At 39.1% G+C, this 23,111-nt stretch overlaps 1 protein-coding gene across 1 annotated transcript in view; it reads right to left on the bottom strand.

Moving 5' to 3' along the window:
- The window catches only part of MCUB (mitochondrial calcium uniporter dominant negative subunit beta), a 196,396-nt gene that overhangs the window by 26,604 nt on the left and 146,681 nt on the right, over positions 1-23,111 (bottom strand). The window contains exon 4 of the mRNA XM_053703537.1: positions 935-1,039. Within this exon, the coding sequence (XP_053559512.1) occupies positions 935-1,039 (105 nt within the window). The remainder of the gene's footprint in view (positions 1-934; positions 1,040-23,111) is intronic.

Genomic DNA, 23,111 nt, shown 5'->3' with positions numbered 1-23,111 from the left:
CAAAACTGGGGAATGAGTAATAAAGGGATTATCTTTTAAAAAAATAACAAATTCTGGTGTAGACTGTCCCTTTAAAAAAAGAATTCTCAGTTTTGCTGCTCTCCAAGCTTTGTTATCATTAATCTATATTTATCACAAAAAGAAAAATAACAAAAAAGAATGCAGGAGAGTTTTTATAAAATCCTTCATTCCCCATAAACTGTCATATATTGTGGAGCTGGTATAGCAAGTCAATGATAACAAATTAAAGGGAAATTTTACAGTACAGAGACCCTTTAAATTAAAAAAAATCTTCTATATAAATTAGAAAATGATGTATTTTTGTGGCTATAATTTCTTACACCAAACCTTAAAAGAGAGATATAAAATAATTTTTAAACACAATGAATAATTTCCCAGCTAGGAATATTATGACATTTTACATTTATCATTTTCTGCAATAATTCTCACTTTAAAGGAAAACAAATTAATGACTTTCTTGCATCTAAAATGGATGCTCCTGTGTAGAGTATTTTTTTTATACTTGTGAGTCATGTCACTCTAAACCAATAAAGCTGCCAGTAAGCTAAGAAGACTTAAAGGGACATGAAACCCACTTTTTTTAGGATTCAGATAGAACATGCAATTTTAAACAACTTTCCAATTTACTTCTATTATCAAATCTGCTTCATTCTATTGATATCCTTTGCTGAAGGAGCAGCAATGCACTACTGAGAGGTAACTGAACACATCTAGCCAGCTAATCACAAGAGACAAATGTTTGCAGCTAGCTCCTACTAGTGTATGAAATGTACATTTTCGTTTTCAACAAAGGATACCAAGAGAACACAATACATTTGAAAATAGAAATGAATTTAAAAATATTGTAAAAATATCCAAACACTAGACCTCTCCTCACCTCTCTTACCTTTATAATAAAATGCAGGTTTCTTACCTCTAGGAGGAGGCTGGACATGATATGTTGTATTGTTAATGACAAGTTTAAAATCATTCATTAGTAAAACATCCATCAATGTTGTGGCGGAGAACTTAGTTCCATCTGTGAAAGTAAGAGGATAAACTTCAAAATACAGTAATTTACTGTACATAGATACCCATTCATCAACATGTCTCCAATGGAAAAAGAAATCATTTTCATATCAAATTATTTTTACATTATTATAGGCTTCTCCTAGATATAATATATTTAACCTTCATTTGATACATTTCAGAATAAAAAAAATGAATTAAGTCTGCTGAAATAAATCCAGTATTTTGTAAAGAAAAAAGTGTGTGTGTGTATGTCTGTGTTATATACAGTATCACACAAAAGTGAGTACACCCCTTGCATTTTTGTAAATATTTTATTATATCTTTTCATGTGATACTGTAAAAATGACACTTTACTACAATGTAAAGTAGTGAGTGTACAGCCTGTATAACAGTGTAAATTTGCTGTCCCCTCAAAATAACTCAACACACAGCCATTAATGTCTAAACCGTTGGCAACAAAAGTGAGTACACCCCTAAGTGGAAATGTCCAAATTGGGCCCAAAGTGTCAATATTTTGTGTGGCCACTATTATTTTCAAGCACTGCCTTAACCCTCTTGGGTATGGAGTTCACCAGAGCTTCACAGGTTGCCACTGGAGTCCTCTTCCACTCCTCCATGATGACATCACAGAGCTGGTGGATGTTAGAGACCTTGCGCTCCCCCGACTTCGGTTTGGGGATGCCCCACAGATGCTCAATAGGGTTTAGGTCTGAAGACATGTTTGGCCAGTCCATCACCTTTGTCCTCAGCTTCTTTAGCAAGGCAGTGGTCGTCTTGGAGGTGTATTTGGGATCGTTATGTTGGAATACTGCCCTGCGGCCCAGTCTCTGAATGCAGGGGATCATGCTCTGCTTCAGTATGTCACAGTATATGTTAGCATTCATGGTTCCCTCAATAAACTGTAGCTCCCCAGTGCCGGCAGCACTCATGCAGGCCCAGACCATGACACTCCCACCACCATGCTTGACTGTAGGCAAGACACACTTGTCTTTGTACTCCTCACCTGGTTGCTGCCACGCACGCTTGACACCATCTGAACCAAATAAGTTTATCCTGTCTTGTCTCATCAGACCACAGGACATGGTTCCAGTAATCCATGTTCTTAGTCTGCTTGTCTTCAGCAAACTGTTTGCTGGCTTTCTTGTGCATCATCTTTAGAAGAGGCTTCCTTCTGGGACATCAGCCATGCAGACCAATTTGATGCAGTGTGCGGTGTATGGTCTGAGCACTGACAGGTTGACCCCCCACCCCTTCAACCTCTGCAGCAATGCTGGCAGCACTCATACGTCTATTTCCCAAAGACAACTTCTGGATATGACGCTGAACACGTGCACTTAACTTCTTTGGTTGACCATTGCGAGGCCTCTTCTAAAGTGGAACCTGTCCTGTGAAATCGCTGAATGGTCTTGCCCACCATGCTGCAGCTCAGTTTCAGGGTCTTGGCAATCTTCTTATAGCGAAGGCCATCTTTATGTAGAGCAACTATTCTTTTTTTCTTTTTTTGAGGTGCCATGTTGAACTTCCAGTGACCAGTATGAGAGAGTGTGAGAGCGATAACACCAAATTTAACACATCTGGTCCCCATTCACACCTGAGACCTTGTAACACTAACGAGTCACATGACACCGGGGAGGGAAAATGGCTAATTGAGTCCAATTTGGACATTTCCACTTAGGGGTGTACGCACTTTAGTTGCCAACGGTTTAGACATTAATGGCTGTGTATTTTGAGGTGGCAGCAAATCTACACTATTATACAGGCTGTACACTAACTACTTTACATTGTAGCAAAGTGCCATTTCTTCAGTGTTGTCACATGAAAAGATATAATAAAATATTTGCAAAAATGTGAGGGGTGTATTGTGGGATACTATATATATATATATATATATATATATATATATATATATATATATATATATATATATATATATATATATATATATACACACACACATATATATATACATACATACATACATACACACACACACACACACATAAATACACATACACACATATATATATATATATATATATATATATATATATATATACATACATACATACATACATACATACATACACACACACACACATACATAAATACACACACATAAATTATTTTAGGACCTTTTCCACCTTTAATGTGACCTATAAACTACATAACTCAATTGAAAAACAAACTGAAATCTTTGAGGTGGAGGGAAGTAAACAAAAAAAATATATAATTATTACTGGGGATGTAGCTGTGTTCAGAATTAAGCAATCACATTAAAAACCATGTTAAATAAGTCATCACACACCTACCATAATTTAAAGTGCCTCTGCTTAACCATGAATAAAGTTCAGCTGTCTAGTGGTCTTTCCTGACATTTTCTTAGTCGCGTCCTACACAAAAGCTTCCAAAGCATCAGAGGGATCTCGTTGTTAAAAGGTATTAGTCAGGAGAAAGGTACAAAAGAATTTCCAAGGCATAAGATATACCATGGAACACAGTGAAGACAGTCATCATCAAGTGGAGAACATATGGCACAACAGTGACATTACCAAGAACTGGATGTCCCTCCAAAATTGATGAAAAGACGAGAAGAAAACTGGTCTGGGAGGCTACCAAGAGGCCTACAGCAACATTAAAGGAGCTGCAGGAATATCTGGCAAGTACTGGCTGTGTAGTACATGTGACAACAATCTCCCATATTCTTCATATGTTTGGGCTTTGGGGTAGACGGCAAGATGGAAGCCTTTTCTAACAAAGAAAAACATCCAAGCCCAGCTAAATTGAGCAAAAACACATCTGAAGTCTCCCAAAAGCATGCGAGAAAAGGTGTTATGGTCTGATGAAACCAAGGTTGAACTTTTTGGCAATAATTCCAAAAGATATGTTTGGTGCAAAAACAACACTGCATATCACCAAAAGAACATCATACCCACAGTGAAGCATGGTGGTGGCAGCATCATGCTTTGGGGCTATTTTTCTTCAGCTGGAACCGGGGCCTTATTCAAGGTAGAGGGAATTATTAAAAGTTTGAAATACCAGTCAATATTGGCACAAAACCTTCAGGCTTCTGCTAGAAAGCTGAACATGAAGAGGAACTTCATCTTTCAGCATGACAACGACTAAAAGCATACATCCAAATCAACAAAGGAATGGCTTCACCAGAAGAAGATTAAAGTTTTGGAATGGCCCAGCCAGAACCCAGACCTGAATCCAATCGAAAAATCTGTGGGGTGATCTGAAGAGGGCTGTGCACAGGAGTTGCCCTCGCAATCTGACAGATTTGGAGTGTTTTTGCAAAGAAGAGTGGGCAAATCTTGTCAAGTCAAGATGTGCCATGCTGATAGACCCAAGAAGACTGAGTGCTGTAATAAAATCAAAAGTTGCTTCAACAAAGTATTAGTTAGTTGCACACTTATGCAACCATATTATTTTAGATTTGTATTTTTTACTTCCCTCTACCTAAAACATTTGTTTGTTTTTCAATTGAGTTGCATAGTTTATAGGTCACATTAAAGGTGGAAAAAGTTCTGAAATGATTTATCTTTGTCTCATTTTTTTTACTTTTTTACATCACAGAAACCTGCCATTTTAACAGGGGTGTATAGACTTTTTATATCCACTGTATATATATATATATATATATATATATATATATATATATATATATATATATATATATATATATATATATATATCACACACATACACACACACACACTCACCGACCACTTTATTAAGTACACCTTGCTAGTACAAGGTTGGACAACTTTTTGCCTTCAAAACTGCCTTAATTCTTTATGGCATAGATTCAACAAGGTGTTGGAAACATTTCTCAGAGATTTTGGTCCATATTGACATGATAGCATCACGCAGGTCCTGCAGATTTGTCGGCTGCACATCCACAATGCAAATATCTTGTTCCACCACATCCCAAAGGTGCTGTATTGGATAGAGATCTGGTGACTGTGGAAGCCATTGGAGTACAGTGAACTCATTGTCATGTTCAAGAAACTAGTTTGAGATGATTTGAGATTTGTGACATGGTGCATTATCCTGCTGGAAGAAGCCATCAGAAGATGGGTACAATGTAATCATAAAGGGATGGACATGGTAAGCAACAAAACTCAAGTAGGCCGTGGAGTTTAAATGATGCTCAATTGGTACTAAGGGGCCAAGGTGTGCCAAGAAAATATACCCCACACCATTACACCACCACCACCAGCCTGAACTGTTGATACAAGGCAGGATGGATCCATGCTTTCATGTTGTTTATGCCAAATTCTAACCCTACCATCTGAATGTCACCGATGAAATCCAGAATCATCAGACCAGTCAAAATGTTTCCAATCTTCTATTGTCCAAGTTTGGTGAGCCTGTGCGAATTGTAGCCTCAGTTTACTCTTCTTAGCTGTCAGGAGTGGCACCCTGTGTGGTCTTCTGCTGCTGAAGCCCAACTGATTCAAGGTTCAACGTGTTGTGCATTCAGAAATGGTATTTTGCATACCTTGGTTGTAACAAGTGGTTATTTGAGTTACTGATGCCTTTCTATCATCTCAAATCAGTTGCCTATTCTCCTCTGACCCCTGACATCAATAAGGCAGTTTTTCAAATACTCAGACCAGCCTGTCTGGCACCAACCACCATTCCACATTCAAAGTCACTTAAATCCCCTTTCTTCCCCATTCTGATGCTCAGTTTAAACTTCAGCATGTCGTCTTCACTAGGTCTAGATGCCTAAATGTATTGAGTTGCCGCCATGTGATTGGCTGATTAGCAATTTGTGTTACCAAGCAATTAAAAGAGATATACCTATTAAAGTGGCCGGTGAGTGTATATATATATATATATATATATATATATATATATATATATATATATATATACACACACAGACACATATATACATACACACATACATATAGCAAATCATGTCCACCCGACATCGTTAAATACAAACAGCTTATGCTGTCAGCATTTAACAATGCACAAGTATTTCTGGTGAAATGCTTGTGCAATGCTGCCTCCGCTAGCAGAGGGAGTCAATCATCCCGATCGGATCGGGAGGATTGCAGTCCGCCACCTCAGAGGTGGCGGATGAGTTAAGGAGCACATCTTTTTAATACGGGAATTTTATTGCTATTTTGCTCCTACTGAATTAAGTGGTAGTCAAAGAGTAACTTACTGCTGATTTAGTTTAAGTACAAAATATTGTCAGGCTGACGAGAAATTTGCCCGTTTGGGTTTTCCATGCTCGCAGAATTTCAGTCAATATATTCTAAAAAAGTGGTTGTTGTGTTGATGAGTCGCAATGTGTCTCCCATATAATATAATGGGGATCACAACTTCAGCAAAATTCCGCCATCATTGCCACTAAGCTGAAATGTAGGTAGTGGGGGGGGGGGGGGGGGGGGCTGTCTTCTAAAGCATGGGTTGTGCCTTTGCAAAAATAAAAATAAATATTTCCTGTAGTAACACTTCAAGTTATGCATATATAAATTCAGTTTCACTGTACATTCACTAGATTTGTCACGCTGGAAAATGGGTTAGGTTTCTGTTGGCACGTGTAAATTGTTTGTCCTACAGTACTCTGTAAAGGGTTTACATTACACCTTCGATGTAGGTGGCAATACTGCTTTGAATATATCACCATTATTAGAGAAGCATCACCACCCACTGAAATGTGCGGTAAAATGCCTCTTGGCGATACAGCCCTTAAACAGTACTGACAGCCCTTTTAAATATTTTGCTGGCTTTCTCGACATCGAGATGGACTGTTTTTTTTTAAATCTCACAGCCTTGGGGAACTTTCAATCATCAGGGCTATAGAGTTTGATTGCTGATAAGAACCATTGACCCAACAAGTCTGCCTAAAATGTCCTAAAAGTGTAAACTTATTTAGTTCAAGTATGCCACGGATAAGCATAAGGCTATCCTATAAAGTCCTCCACGGTGTTTCTCCTTACAATCTCTAATGAAAGTTAATTCCATGAATCAACTATCCGTTGTGTGAATAAGTGCTTCTGCAGATTACTACTGAGCCTACTACTGAACCCTTTTAGCTTCAGATCATGATCTCTTGTTCTGGAATATTTCTTACAGCTGTACTAAGCCCGTTAAAGATTATAAAACACCAGCAAATCGAAAACCCATCAGCTTTGTAAACTGGCACATGCTGTTATCTTTAGTAGAAACAATTTTAATAGCTATCAGCCATCTGAAAAATGATTAAAAAAACACCAGCAATGTAAAATATAACTTGGATCATTTACACCATTAGTGATAACATTTTGATTGTGATTATGATGGAGTAATACCAAAGGTATAGCATGACTGTTGACGAACCTTCAAAACACGACTTATTGCATTAAAAATAAAATCTTAAAGTTACTAATAATGATTTGTAATTTTCTAAACTGTTTCATTATGTGCAGAGATAAAGTTATACAATATGTCGTGTTGCACATTTTATAGGTTAATATAATTAAATATTTAGGAGCTAACACTCACTTTTGCATTTAGATGTAGCTACCAAATTTGAACTGCCACAATCTTCTTTTTGACAGGAAAAATGTATTCATAAGTGTGACACTTTATAGATCTGATGCAAGAACTAATGCGAAATAAACCTCTCACTTGAGCAGCAAAGGCAAAGGCTGAACTTGTAATTTTTTTTTTTTTTAAAAATTAGTTTTAATAAGCTGGTTAACCCCTTAATGACCACAGCACTTTTCCATTTTCTGTCCGTTTGGGACCAAGGCTATTTTTACATTTTTGCGGTGTTTGTGTTTAGCTGTAATTTTCCTCTTACTCATTTACTGTACCCACACATATTATATACCGTTTTTCTCGCCATTAAATGGACTTTCAAAATATACCATTATTTTCATCATATCTTATAATTTACTATAAAAAATATTATAAAATATGAGGAAAAAATGGAAAAAAACACACTTTTTCTAACTTTGACCCCCAAAATCTGTTACACATCTACAACCACCAAAAAACACCCATGCTAAATAGTTTCTAAATTTTGTCCTGAGTTTAGAAATACCCAATGTTTACATGTTCTTTGCTTTTTTTGCAAGTTATAGGGCCATAAATACAAGTAGCACGTTGCCATTTCCAAACCACTTTTTTTCAAAATTAGCGCTAGTTTACATTGGGACACTAATATCTTTCAGGAATCCCTGAATATCCATTGACATGTATATATTTTTTTTTAGAAGACATCCCAAAGTATTGATCTAGGCCCATTTTGGTATATTTCATGCCACCATTTCACCGCCGAATGCGATCAAATAAAAAAAATTTTTTTACTTTTTCACAAATTTTTTCACAAACTTTAGGTTTCTCACTGAAATTATTTACAAACAACTCATGAAATTATGGAATAAATGGTTGTAAATGCTTCTCTGGGATCCCCTTTGTTCATAAATAGCAGACATATATGGCTTTGGCTTTGCTTTTTGGTAATTAGAAGGCTGCTAAATGCCACTGCGCACCACACGTGTATTATGCCCAGCAGTGAATGGGTTAATTAGGGAGCATGTAGGGAGCTTCTAGGTTAATTTTAGCTCTAGTGTAGTGTAGTAGACAACCCCAAGTATTGATCTAGGCCATTTTGGTATATTTCATGCCACCATTTCACCGCCAAAAGCAATCAAATAAAAAAAAATTGTTCACTTTTTCAAACTTTAGGTTTTCTCACTAAAATTATTACAAACAGCTTGTGCAATTATGGCACACATGGTTTTAAATGCTTCTCTGGGATCCCCTTTGTTCAGAAATAGCAGACATATGTGGCTTTGGCGTTGCTTTTTGGTAATTATAAGGCCGCTAAATGTTGCTGCGCATCACATGTGTATTATGGCCAGCAGTGAAGGGGTTAATTAGGTAGTTTGTAGGGAGCTTGCAGGGTTAATTTTAGCTTTAGTGTAGAGATCAGACTCCCACCTGACACATCCACCCCCTGATCCCTCCCAAACAGCTCTCTTCCCTCCCCCACCCCACCATTGTCCCCGCCATCTTAAGTACTGGCAGAAAGTCTGCCAGTACTAAAATAAAAGGTATTAAAAAAAATATATATATATTTTTTTAGCATATTTACATATGCTGCTATGTAGGGTCCCCCCCTTAGCCCCCAACCTCCCTGATCCCCCCAAAATAGCTCCCTAACCCTCCCCCTCTGCCTTATTGGGGCCATCTTGGGTACTGGCAGCTGTCTGCCAGTACCCAGTTTGCAAATAAAAATGTTTTTTTTTATTATTTTTTTTATTTGTTTCTGTAGTGTAGCTTCCCCCCCACAGTCCAATATCCCCCCAGCCAAACCGATCAACAAATAAATACATAAACCCCTTTGATCCCCACTTATAAGAAAAAACTTTCTGTAGCGTAGTGGTTCCCACCCGCTCCCTCCCCGTGCACGCGCCCGCCCGGCCTCCCCGTGCACGTGCGCGCGTCCCGTGCGCGTCCCCCCGGTCGTCCCCCGCCCCCGATCCCGCCCCCCTCCGCATCACAAAGGCCATCGATGGCCGCCACCCACCTCCCACACCGGCTCCCACCCACCAACGAACATAGCCGTTAATGTCCGGTGCAGAGAGGGCCACAGAGTGGCTCTCTCTGCACCGGGATGGCTAAAAATGGTTATTGCAGGATGCCTCGATATCGAGGCATCACTGCAATAACCGGAAAGCAGCTGGAAGCGAGCAGGATCGCTTCCAGCTGCTTTCCACACCGAGGACGTGCAGGGTACGTCCTCAGGCGTTAACTGCCTTTTTTTTGAGGACGTACCCTGCACGTCCTCGGTCATTAAGGGGTTAAAGGGGCCATGATACCCACATTTTTTCTTTCATGATTTAGAAAGAGAATGCATTTTTAAACATCTTTCTAATTTACTTCTATTATCTAATTTGTTTTATTCTCTTGATATTCATTGCTGAAAAGCATATCTAGATATGCTCAGTAGCTGCTGATTGGTTGCTGCACATAGAAGCCTCATGTGATTGGCTCACCCATGTGCATTGCTTTTTCTTCAAATAAGGATATCTAAAAAAGGAAGCCAAAAAAAAAAATATAGAAGTAAATTGTAATGTTGTTTAAATTTGTATGTTCTATCTGAATCATGAAAGAAAGATTTTGGGTTTAGTGGCCCTTTAAAGAGAGAATGGTCAAATTTTTATGTTAGTCTAAAATAAATTATATATTTTTAAATAATCTTACTGTATAAATTAATTCATTAAATGACAAGAGCACACAGGATTGAATAACTATTATATAAATGTGTCTTCTCTGTTTTTTTGTTTGTTTTTTGGTTCTGTTCATCTATTAAGGGAACGTGAAATATTAGGAATACAGATCATGCCATCAACGTATTATGTATTTAGCAAATGTAGCCTAATAAAATATATATATTTTTACATTTTTATTGAAGGGACAGTCAACACCAAAATTGTTATTGTTTAAAAAGATAGACAACGCCTTCACTACCCATTCCCCAGCTTTGCACAACCACCATTGCTATATTAATATACTTTATAACATTTAAACCTCTAAATTTCTGCTGTTTCTAAGCCACTGCAGACAGCCTCTAATCACATGTTTTTTATTAGCTTTTCACTACAAGAGACTGCTAATCCATGTGAGCCATATATATAGTATTGTGCTCACGCCCGTGGGTTGTGCACAACACAGCACTAATTGGCTAAAATGCTAATAATAAATAAAAAGCCATGTGATCAGGGGCTGTCAAAAGAGGCTTAGATACAAGGTAATCACAGAAGTTAAAAGTATATTATTATAACCATGGTGGCTGTGCAAGACTGGGGAATTGGTAATAAAGTGATTATCTATCTTTTTAAACCATAACAATTATGGAGTAGACTGTCCCTTTAAGTATATATTCAACACCATAGCATTTTTACCAGACGTTCCTGACCATGGCAAGGACTTCTCTTCAGAAAATGTAAGTCTCCTCATTGCTCATTCCACCAATCTGCAGCATTATAAAAATGACATTGTAAAATGTATAATTAGGGTTGGTGAGCTCTGGTGCACTTGCACCATTTATATTATTGTGCCAAGCATGCAAATTAGCAGTAATAGCTATAAACAAACCAGCACAATAATGTTTGCACGCAAATGATGATGTCATTCCTTTTAGCTTGTGCAATTCAGCCTATGCTACACGTTCATGTAAGAGATACATCTGTGTGCTGATGCATTTGCAGACAATACACAGCGATGTGTGTCATAGCAGGCAATGTCCTCAGTGATGTCATCGGCATCACTATGTGCTATGTGTCCTATCTATGTAGCCCTCCAGGTCTTCAGGACAACTAAAATTGGCATACATTGTAAGGATGGAAAAGGATTCTTAATTTAACAAAAAATTGTGAAAGAATAGTACCAAATTGAAAAGGGAAGGGTTTTGTCTCTTTAACAAACACTAGATATTTAAATACACCTGCTCCTGCACAAATAAAATAAAAAAGAAAGATTTAAACTGTCTTGTAGCACAATAAGAATTTTTTAACGACTTCTGCAATGCAATGGTTCCATAAACTGCACATTCTCATCCAGCTTCATACTCACCTATTCCCAGTTCCAACACACATACACAAAATCTAAAATATTAATGCATTTCAACCACTAAAGTGGGTGACCTAAGGATTATTTAAATTCTAAGCTTTATATTAATAAATACTAAACTATTAGCAGATACTACACTACCAGCTCCATCTCCCATAATTGCTAATAATTGTGTGCCTAATGACACCTGGGCAAAGCACTATCTTCCGGATTAAATAATATAGATAAGGAATTGTTTAATTCCTTATCTATATTATTTAACGGAATAGAATGTGAGAGAAACAGTTCTTCCAAATCAATGCCCTATTAGTCAAGTTGTCATGTGATGATAAGGAAATATAGTGCAGAAAAGCCACAAATTAGGCCTAGTCAAGGAAAACCTATTCCAAAAACAAACAAACAAACAAAAAAAAGTATCACCTATTCATTTGAATAACTTCAGGAAAGGCATTACCAGAACATATCTCCTTGGAAACAATATGGCACCTACAGCAAACACATGAAGACCACATCACATCACTTGGCTACTTGCCCTATTCCTCTAAAACATATAACTTTGTGGAACATCTCATTTCAAATACAATAAGAAACATTTTGAAATATAGATATTTACAAAACGGCATTGAATCCATCCTCCTCGCTCTATCCTTCTGTTCTGCATATATTCTACATACAAATTCATCGATCTGTCTTGTGGAAAAAAGGGAGCACTCTGGGAGTAGAAGGAGAGCTAGAAACTGGTAGAGAGGAACAACATGTGTTAACTGATAGTTTAAGAGTAAAAAACAAAGCAACAAAGCCGCCGTGTGATAACCATGAAGAGTATTAAGCTCCGCCTCCTCAACTGCCAGTACGCTAAATGTATACATCAGATTGGAGACACATGCATAAGCAGCCAAAAACTCCCATCACAAAATACTGCAAATTAATTATGTGCACGAAATATACAGTCACACACAAATGAGTGCTGAGAGTTAAATATAAGCGTAAAAACGGTACAAATAAACAGTGAAGATGAAATAATGAGGCAAATATCAAATTTACAATTGAGATATGGGTGCTGAGGTTAATTGAAACCTTTATTAAACACAATACTTGTCTAGCCATTATGGGGTCTCTATGCACAACTTGACCATTGTTGAAACCCAGAGGGCTGTGAATCAACAACAGAGTAGGATCTGGTTTACAAACTCAGTGGACTTATACCTTCTCTAGAGATCCTTACTATCATCCAGAGTGAATAATCCATCAAAAAGCAAGATTACTCTCCAATTTATCTGTAAGGGACAAGTCCTGCAGATCCTAAGAAAAGTTACTAAACTTCATCCAATGTTTTATAAAAAAATAAAAAAAATAATTGTATGTACCCCAGTCGAACTTGCACAAGCCAATAATAAAAACTCTATATTTACATTGTTGTTCATGTAAATTCAGAGCTTACAATAATTTAAAAACAAAATTTATGCTTACCTGATAAATTTCTTTCTTTTGCAATGTACCAAGTCCACGGATTCATCCTAACTTGTGGGATATTGTCCTTCCTGACAGGAAGTAGCAAAGAGAGCACCACGGCAGAGCTGTCTATATAGCTCCCCCCTTAACTCCACCCCCCAATCATTCGACCGAAGGCCAAGGAAGAAAAGGAGAAACTATAAAGTGCAGAGGTGACTGAAGTTTACATAAAAAAAATACTATCTGTCTTGACATCGCAAAAGAAAGAAATTTATCAGGTAAGCATAAATTTTGTTTTCTTTTGCATGATGTACCGAGTCCACGGATTCATCCTAACTTGTGGGATACCAATACCAAAGCTTTAGGACACGGATGAAGGGAGGGACAAGACAGGAACCTAAATGGAAGGCACCACTGCTTGCAAAACCTCTCTCTCAAAAATAGCCTCCGAAGAAGCAAAAATATCAAATTTATAAAATTTTGAAAAGAAAGCGGAAACCAATTTGGTTTTCCAAAGAAGTAGCACATGCTGTAAAGACAAAAAAGATAGCTTATAAAAATTATAGACACACACAAGCAGATGATGATATGAAAATATGGAGACTCCAACAAAAAAAGACTAAGCAGTTAATTAGGAAGGTTAAAGCTCATGCAGAAGAGAAGATAGCACAGTCAGTAAAACATGGGGACAAAACATTCTTTAGATATATCAGTGAAAGAAGAAAAAATAAGGTAGGAATAGTAAAATTGAAATCAGTTGATGGTAGAATAATAGAAGGAGATAAGCAGATTGCAGACTGTCTCAATGATTACTTCTGTTCTGTTTTCACTAAAGATTGTGAAGATACAATGTCTACATTAAGTGATGCAACGCAAAATTGAAACAAGCTTAACAGTAATCTTTTTACAGAGGATGAGGTTTTGTTAGCATTATCAAAAATAAATGTTACAAAGGCAGTGGGTCCTGATAATATTCATCCAAGGGTTTTAAAAGAACTTCGATCAGTGCTAACTGTCCATTACTGATCTGTTTAATCAGTCACTATTAACAGGAGCTGTCCCAGATGATTGGAGAATAGCAAATGTAATACCCCTTCATAAAAAGGGCAGTAGAGAAGAATCTGGCAACTACAGACCAGTTAGTTTAACTTCAGTAGTAGGGAAATTAATGGAAAGCCTCTTAAAAGAAAGAATTATGACAAACAATTTAGAGGACCAAAATCAGCATGGTTTTACTTCAGGGAGATCATGTCAGACTAATCTAATTGACTTCTTTGATTATGTAACAAAAGTATTAGACAAGGGTGAAGCAGTTGATGTAGCATATCTAGATTTCAGCAAAGCATTTGACACCGTCCCACACAATAAACTTATTCACAAACTATATCTCCTTGGTCTAGATTCAAAAATTGTGAACTGGGTGGAATGCTGGCTTAAGGACAGAAAACAAAGTGTCTTAGTAAATGGAGTTCATTCAGCAGAGGGGGCTGTTACTAGTGGTGTTCCTCAGGGGTCAGTTCTGGGGCCTGTTTTGTTTAACATATTTATCTGCGATATCAGCAAAGGGCTACAGGGGAAAGTATGTCTCTTTGCAGATGATACAAAAATTTGCAACAGAGTGGATGTTCCAGGGGGGGTAGACAAAATGAGAAGTGATATACAACAATTGAGGATTGGACAAATGACTGGGGTCTAAAGTTTAACACAGCAAAGTGTAAAATAATGCATTTAGGGAAGAAAAATCCAAATGTTAATTACAGACTCAATGACACTTTACTGACTGTTACAGACGAGGAACAGGACTTGGGAATTATTATTTCAGATGATTTAAAACTTAGTAAACAATGTAGTAATGCAGCGAGTAAGGCTAGCAGAATGCTTGGATGTATTGGTAGAGGTATTTGCAGCAGAAATAGTAAGGTTCTTATGCCACTTTATAGATCATTAGTTAGGCCTCATCTTGAGTATTGTGTGCAGTTCTGGAGACCATATCTTCAGAAGGATATTAACAAACTTGAATCTGTGCAAAGGAGGGCTACCAAAATGGTACATGGTCTAAAAAATAAAACTTACCAGGATAGGCTCAATGACCTAAATATGTATAGCTTAGAGGAGAGAAGGGAAAGAGGTGATATGATAGCAACTTTCAAGTACATTAAAGGGTTTAGTAAAACTGAGGCTGTGGGTATTTTACATAAAATGGAAAATTCAAGAACAAGGGGTCATGAGCTCAAGCTAAAGGGTAGTAGATTCAGAAGTAATTTGAGGAAGCACTTCTTTACAGAAAGAGTGATTGATTTATGGAATAAACTTCCTCAAGAGGTAGTAGCAACAAACACTGTGGGGGACTTTAAAAATGCATGGGACAAGCATAGGGCTATCCTACGAACTAGATAAGTTTATACTGTTAGGTAAGGTCGGGCAGACTTGCTGGGCCTATGGCTCTTATCTGCCGTCAATATCTATGTATGAAGCGAACACCAAGTCGCAGCCTTACAAATCTGTTCAACAGAAGCATAATTTTTCAAAGCCCATGTGGAAGCTACCGCTCTAGTAGAATGAGCTGTAATCCTTTCAGGAGGCTGCTGTCCATCAGTCTCATAAGCCAAACGGATGATGCTTTTCAGCCAAAAGGAAAGAGAAGTCGCCGTAGCCTTTTGACCCCTACGCTTTCCAGAATAGACAACAAAGAAGATGTTTGACGAAAATCTTTGGTTGCCTGCAAATAAAATTTCAAAGCACGGGGGGCGGAGCCAGCTGCTTACACGGCAAGACGCATATCTGAAGAGCTCCCGGCTCTAGTTTGATAAAAAGTGGGTTTATATGTTTGGAAATACCCAATTTATGCTAAAAGTGGACCTCTGTTGTACTTAAGTGTGTTCTGTGAGACTTGGGAGATCGAACAGACTCTCTTAGATTTGAGATCTCGCCGGAAACATAACCATGCTAGGGGCCTTGGAAGCATGGGAATCCGCGATAACAGAACTTCTCAAGGAGCAGGTCTACAGCTTAACAAAGGTTTTGCACGACATATGTGCAGACACACTGATAGACAATGTGGCCGGCATATTTACAGATTCCCGATGTGGACTCGACGTCCCTACTACACAGCATGATGACTCTACGATTGCTATCACTGAACGGAAGTTGAGCGACCATTTTGGCTTCCACCAGCAAGCGGCCAGCCCAGCCTACAATGGCGAAGAGGTGCCGCACAGCTTTACTGATAAAATCTTAGACGAGGAAGGAGGGAACAATCTGGATGCTAATTATGCTTGTTGGCTAACTACAAAGCTGATCTCCTCTGCTCGTCCCAGGAGTAAACATGAGTCGTGGGGGCGGCTTGCTTACTATACAGGAGTCGCATGGCACATCTATGGGAACACTGATTTCCACTCCCATACCACCTTGGCCATTGCAGCAACAAGTCCCACTACATCGCGCCGCATGAGCGTCACCTTTGTACTTTATAAAGCTGGAATCGGCTAAACATTTAATATTATGATCCCCCTTTCTGACACAGGTACCTCAAGATACAGCCCAGTGAGATGATCCCATTCTCTTGACAACACGCATTCACATGTCTGATGGCAGCAATTTTAATAACGCTAACAGTCTAACTTGTTAACAGGTCTGGAGACTATATTAGACAAATACACTATTTTAGGAATGGTATAGGTATCACTGCCATGTAGCCACAGCCTATATCCTCTAAGACATTGGTAAAAACTTTAATCTACATATACAGTATGTATGCTAAATTAGCTGCCACATGTTAGAAATGGTAGTATACAGTTAAACCTTAACTATTATGAAGCAGGATAAATTTATTAGTATGTCAGCTATTATATCTATGTAGTTTGTTTATATTTTCCTGGATGCTGATTTTATTGCTATGTTTATTCCCTTGTTACTAGTTGGATTGGACTCTATTTATACACATACCGTTCTATGGGGGACATATTTTTGTTTTGTTTTACGTATAGTTACAAGGCCAATCCCAGCTGAAAGCTACTTTTAACCCTGTTTTAGACCTGCACACGTGATACACTGAAGACTGGCATCCATGAAGCTATATAGTTAGATATGTACGTTCACTCTGATACTTACATAGGCATGTGACTGAAGAATTAGTTTTTGTTTAAATTTATCGAAATTCCTATGGGACTATACCGGATTAGTTACTCTTTTCCATATGATATGCGGCTACATAGTGCAATTGTTCTTTAATAAGGCTATATAATCTTGTGTGCTCTGATGTGCTATTTAGGGCTAGGATGTCCAAGATATCCACACAAATATAGGGGGTCTCTATAACTTGTATCTACCTACTTTTTTATTCAGGGGTTGCAGATGTAAGTGCTACTGTTTTTTACATTTAACGCTCATATATTATGTGGAGAAGTTTAACTGTTCATTTTGATGTGCAGCATATATGTACCTTAACCCACATAGAACAACCTAATGTCATTTCAAAATATGCATGGACTGTACATGTATTATGCATACGGAGGGGTGGGCTGTTTGCGGCCGAGGCGGCCTACCCTGGGATTATTGTAATCTTCAATCCTATATGTATAATAGTTGCATGACAATCTCTGTTTTTTGTAATATCTATTAATTTTCACTTTTTGCCTGAATGGGGTACACCCTGGTTTTAGAGTATTCTGAGCTGTCTGAGTGCTTGTCCCCAATCTAGACTCATATGAGAGCGAAACTGTGCTCATATAATATGTACTGTGCCCTGGATGTTCTGTATTACACCAATGAGAGGGTCTAGTTATAACTCCCTAGCTATTACTAGTAAGATATTGAAAACACACGCCATATATGAGGTACGAGAAGGTTATATCTGACTAATTCTACTACGTATATCGACTGGCTCCATATTCCCCCCCCAAAGGGTTTTCCCTTGGGCCCTGATTACTACTGTAATCTAAGGAACGCAGATTCCATAGCTTTTCCCTATTCTCTGCTAGAAGTTAGTTATTAAAAAGCGGCCCATAATATTCCCCTTCCTATGTAAAACATGAGGAAGATATAGTTTATGAGTGCAGGGAGGATTTACTATTGATCTAGGTATAGGTTGTGGCATCAAAGATGTGTTTATCCTTATCTGCATTTATGTTTTGTTTAGACAGTCGGTGTGTACACCTATATTTTATACACTTTTATGTCTTGAAGATTTGTACAGACTCACTAGAGCTGCTTCAACTGTATCCTGTTTACACCGTACCATGTTTATATTGAACTTCCTCAATAAAAATTTATAAAAAAAAAAAAAAAAAAAAAAAAAATTTCAAAGCACGAACCACGTCCAAGTTGTGCAACAGACGTTCCTTCTTACAAGAAGGATTAGGACACAGAGAAGGAACAACAATTTCCTGTTGGTAACAACCTTAGGTAGGAACCCAGGCTTGGTACGCAAAACCACCTTATCAGCATGGAACACAAGATAAGGAGAGTCACATTGTAATGCAGATAGTTCAGAAACTCTTCGAGCTGAAGAGATAGCAACTAGGAACAAAACTTTCCAAGATAAAAGCTTAATATCTATGGAATGCATGGGTTCAAACGGAACCCCCTGAAGAACTCTAAGAACTAAATTTAGACTCCATGGCAGAGCAATAGGTTTAAACACAGGCTTAATTCTAACTAAAGCCTGACAAAAAGCTTGAACGTCTGGAACATCTGCCAGACGCTTGTGCAACAAAATAGAGAGAGCAGATATCTGTCCCTTTAGGGAACTAGCTGATAATCCTTTCTCCAATCCCTCTTGGAGAAAAGACAAAATCCTAGGAATCCTGATTTTACTCCAGGAGAAGCCTTTGGATTCGCACCAAAAAAGATATTTACGCCATATCTTATGATAAATTTTCCTGGTAACAGGCTTTCGAGCCTGAATCAAGGTATTAATGACTGACTCAGAGAAACCCCGCTTTGATAGAATCAAGCGTTCAATCTCCAAGCAGTCAGTTGCAGAGAAATTAGATTTGGATGCTTGAATGGACCTTGAATCAGAAGGTCCTGTCTCAATGGCAGAGACCATGGTGGAAGGGATGATATGTCCACCAGGTCTTCATACCAAGTCCTGCGTGGCCACGCAGGCGCTATCAAAATCACAGATGCTCTCTCCTGTTTGATTCTGGAAATCAGACATGGAAGGAGAGGGAAAGGTGGAAACACATAAGCCAGGTTGAACTACCAGGGTACTGCTAGAGCATCTATCAGTACAGCCTGACGATACCTTGACCTGGAGCCGTAACGAGGAAGTTTGGCGTTCTGACGAGACGCCATCAGATCCAACTCTGGTGTGCCCCATAGCCGAACCAGCTGAGCAAACACCTCCGGATGGAGTTCCCACTCCCCCGGATGAAAAGTCTGATGACTTAGAAAATCTGCTTCCCAGTTCTCTACACCTGTGATATAGATCACTGACAGATGGCAAGAGTGAGCCTCTGCCCATTGGATTATCCTTAAGACCTCTATCATCGCTAAGGAACTCTTTGTTCCGCCCTTATGATTGATATAAGCCACAGTCATGATGTTGTCCGACTGAAACCTGATGAATCTGGCCAAAGCCAGCTGAGGCCATGCCTGGAGAGCATTGAATATCGCTCTTAATTCCAGAATATTTATCGGTAGGAGAGCCGCCTCCCGAGTCCACAAACCCTGAGCTTTCAGGGAATTCCTGACTGCATCCCAGCCCAGAAGACTGGCGTCTGTCGTCACTATAACCCATTCTGGCCTGCGGAAACACATTCCCTGGGACAGATGATCCTGTGACAACCACCAAAGAAGAGAGTCTCTTGATCCAGATTTATCTGAAGAGATAAATCCCCATAATCCCCATTCCACTGATTGAGCATGCATAGTTGCAGTGGTCTGAGATGCAAACGAGAAAACGGAACTATGTCCATTGCCGCTACCATTAGTCCGATTACCTCCATACACTGAGCCACTGACGGCCGAGGAATGGAATGAAGAGCTCGGCAGGTGGACAAAATCTGTCAGAAATATTTTCATGTCCACCGAGTCTATCAGAGTCCCTAGAAATGAAACTCTTGTGAGGGGGGAAAGAGAACTCTTTTTTACGTTCACTTTCCACCCGTGAGACCTTAGAAAGGCCAACACTAAGTCCGTGTGAGACTTGGCTAGTTGGAAGGACGACGTTTGAATTAGAATGTCATCTAGATAAGGCGCCACTGCTATGCCCCATGGCCTTAGAACTGCCAGAAGGGACCATAGCACCTTCGAGAAGATTTGCGGCGCCATGGCCAACCCGAAAGGAAAAGCCACAAACTGATAATGCTTGTCCAGAAAGGCGAACCTGAGGAACTGGTGATGATCTTTGTGGATAGGAATGTGCAGATACGCATCCTTTAAGTCCATGGTGGTCATATATTGACCCTCCTGGATCAATGGTAAGATAGTCCGAATGGTCTCCATCTTGAAAGATGGAACTCTTAGGAATTGGTTTAGGATCTTGAGATCCAGAATTGGTCTGAAGGTTCCCTCCTTTTTGGGAACTATAAACAGATTGGAGTATAACCCCTGCCCCTGTTCTGCTTTTGGAACTGGGCAGATTACTCCCATGGTAAAAAGGTCTTCTACACAGCATAAGAACGCCTCTCTTTTTGTCGGGTTTACAGACAATTGAGAAAGATGGAACCTCCCCCTTGGAGGGGAATCTTTGAAATCTAGAAGGAATCCCTGGGTTACAATATCTACTGCCCAGGAATCCTGAACGTCTCTTGCCCAGGCCTGAGTAAAGAGAGAGTCTGCCCCCTACTAGATCCGGTCCCGGATCGGGGGCGACCCCCTCATGCTGACTGGCAGCAGCAGGCTTTTTGGCCTGTTTACCCTTGTTTCAAGCCTGATTAGGTCTCCAGGTTGGCTTGGATTGAGCAAAGTTCCCCTCTTGCTTTGCAGCAGGGGTAGAGGTAGAGGGACCACTCTTGAAGTTTCGAAAGGAACGAAAATTATTTTGTTTGGTCCTTGTCTTATTTGACTTATCCTGAGGGAGGGTATGACCCTTCCCTCCAGTAATGTCTGAAATGATCTCTTTCAATGCAGGCCTGAATAGGGTCTTACCTTTGAAAGGGATGGACAAAAGCTTAGATTTAGATGACACATCAGCTGACCAAGACTTAAGCCATAACGCTCTATGCGCTAAAATGGCAAATCCTGAATTCTTAGCCGATAATTTAGCAAGATGAAAAGCGGCATCAGTAATAAAAGAATTAGCCAACTTAAGAGCCTTAATTCTGTCCAAAATATCATCTAGTGGGGTCTCCATCTGAAGAGCCTCTTCAAGCGCCTCAAACCAAAAGGCAGCTGCAGTGGTTACAGGAACAATGCATGCTATAGGTTGAAGAAGAAAACCTTGATGAACAAAAATTTTCTTTAGGAGACCCTCTAATTTTTTATCCATAGGATCAATGAAAGCACAACTGTCTTCAATAGGAATAGTTGTACGCTTAGCCAGGGTAGAAATAGCTCCCTCCACCTTAGGGACCGTCTGCCATGAGTCCTTTATGGTGTCAGAAATGGGAAACATTTTCTTAAAAACAGGAGGGGGAGAGAACGGAATACCTGGTTTATCCCACTCCTTAGTAACAATGTCCGAAATCCTCTTAGGGACCGGAAACACATCAGTGTAAACAGGAACCTCTAAATATTTTTCCATTTTACACAATTTCTCTGGAACTACAATAGGGTCACAATCATCCAGAGTACCTAAAACCTCCCTGAGCAATAAGCAGAGGTTCTCTAGCTTAAATTTAAATGCCGTCATATCTGAATCTGTCTGAGAGAACATCTTTCCTGAATCAGAAATCTCTCCCTCAGACAGCAAATCCCTCATCCCTACTTCAGAACATTGTGAGGGAATATCGGACACGGCTACTAAAGCGTCAGAAGGCTCAGCATTTGTTCTTAACCCAGAGCTACTGCGCTTCTCTTGCAACCCAGGCAGCTTAGATAAAACCTCTGGGAGGGTAGTATTCATAACTGAAGCCATATCTTGCAAGGTGAAAGAATTAGAAGCACTAGAAGTACTTGGCGTCGCTTGTGCGGGCGTTACTAGTTGTGACACTTGGGGAGAACTAGATGGCAAAACCTGATTTCCTTCTGTCTGAGAATGGTCTAATGCCAAACTTTTATAAGTCAAAATATGCTGTTTTATAGACTTATCAGTACAAGTTGGACACATTTTAAGAGGGGGTTCCACAATGGCTTCTAAACAAATTGAACAATGAGTTTCCTCAGTGTCAGACATGTTTAACAGACTAGTAATAAAGCAAGCAAGCTTGGAAAACACTTTATTTAATTAAAAAAAACACAAGTTGCAAAAACGGTACTGTGCCTTTAAGAGAAAAAAAGGCATACACAAAATGCCAAATAGGTTAAAATTGCTTCATTTTTTCTGAAATTTTAACAGTGTACCCAACTAAGCTTACGAAGGATTGCACCACAAGTTAATAAGCAATAAACCCCAAATGAAAAAACCGGATTGATAAGTGTCTAAACCGGTTAAAAACCCCTATTAGCACCTTGCCATAGCTCTGTTGTGGCCCTACCTGCCCTTAGGAAGCGATAATATGGGGTTTAAAGCTTCAATTAGTCCCTCAGAAGACTCTCAGGACCTCAAGAGAAGTTGCTTGCTGCTTGAAAATGCAGGCCCCACCCACCTCACTCGATGTTGCTGGGGCCTACACAAAACTAACAAACCCTGCCTGAAAGTCATGTGGGTTATAAACAACCCCAAAGAACCCTCAAGCAAATGTCCCATAAAACAGAAAACTTTACTCCCAGACACAAAAACGTTTGTCCCAAATTCACATAACAAACTGAGTGCCCACAAAAAATTAACCCTTTATGCAAGTTAGTAAAAACCTCTGATAACACTAGGATTACTGCTTACCCTTCCCCTAATGGGGACACTGTCAGCCTTTCTGAGTTAACACAGTCTCTGCAGAAAATATGACTGAACATACCTCATTGCTGTATAGCAAGAAACCGTTCCTCACACTGAAGTT

Source organism: Bombina bombina, chromosome 2 (assembly GCF_027579735.1).
Source record: "Bombina bombina isolate aBomBom1 chromosome 2, aBomBom1.pri, whole genome shotgun sequence".
Taxonomy (NCBI): Eukaryota; Metazoa; Chordata; class Amphibia; order Anura; family Bombinatoridae; genus Bombina; species Bombina bombina.
This window is presented reverse-complemented; position numbering and strand designations above follow the sequence as displayed.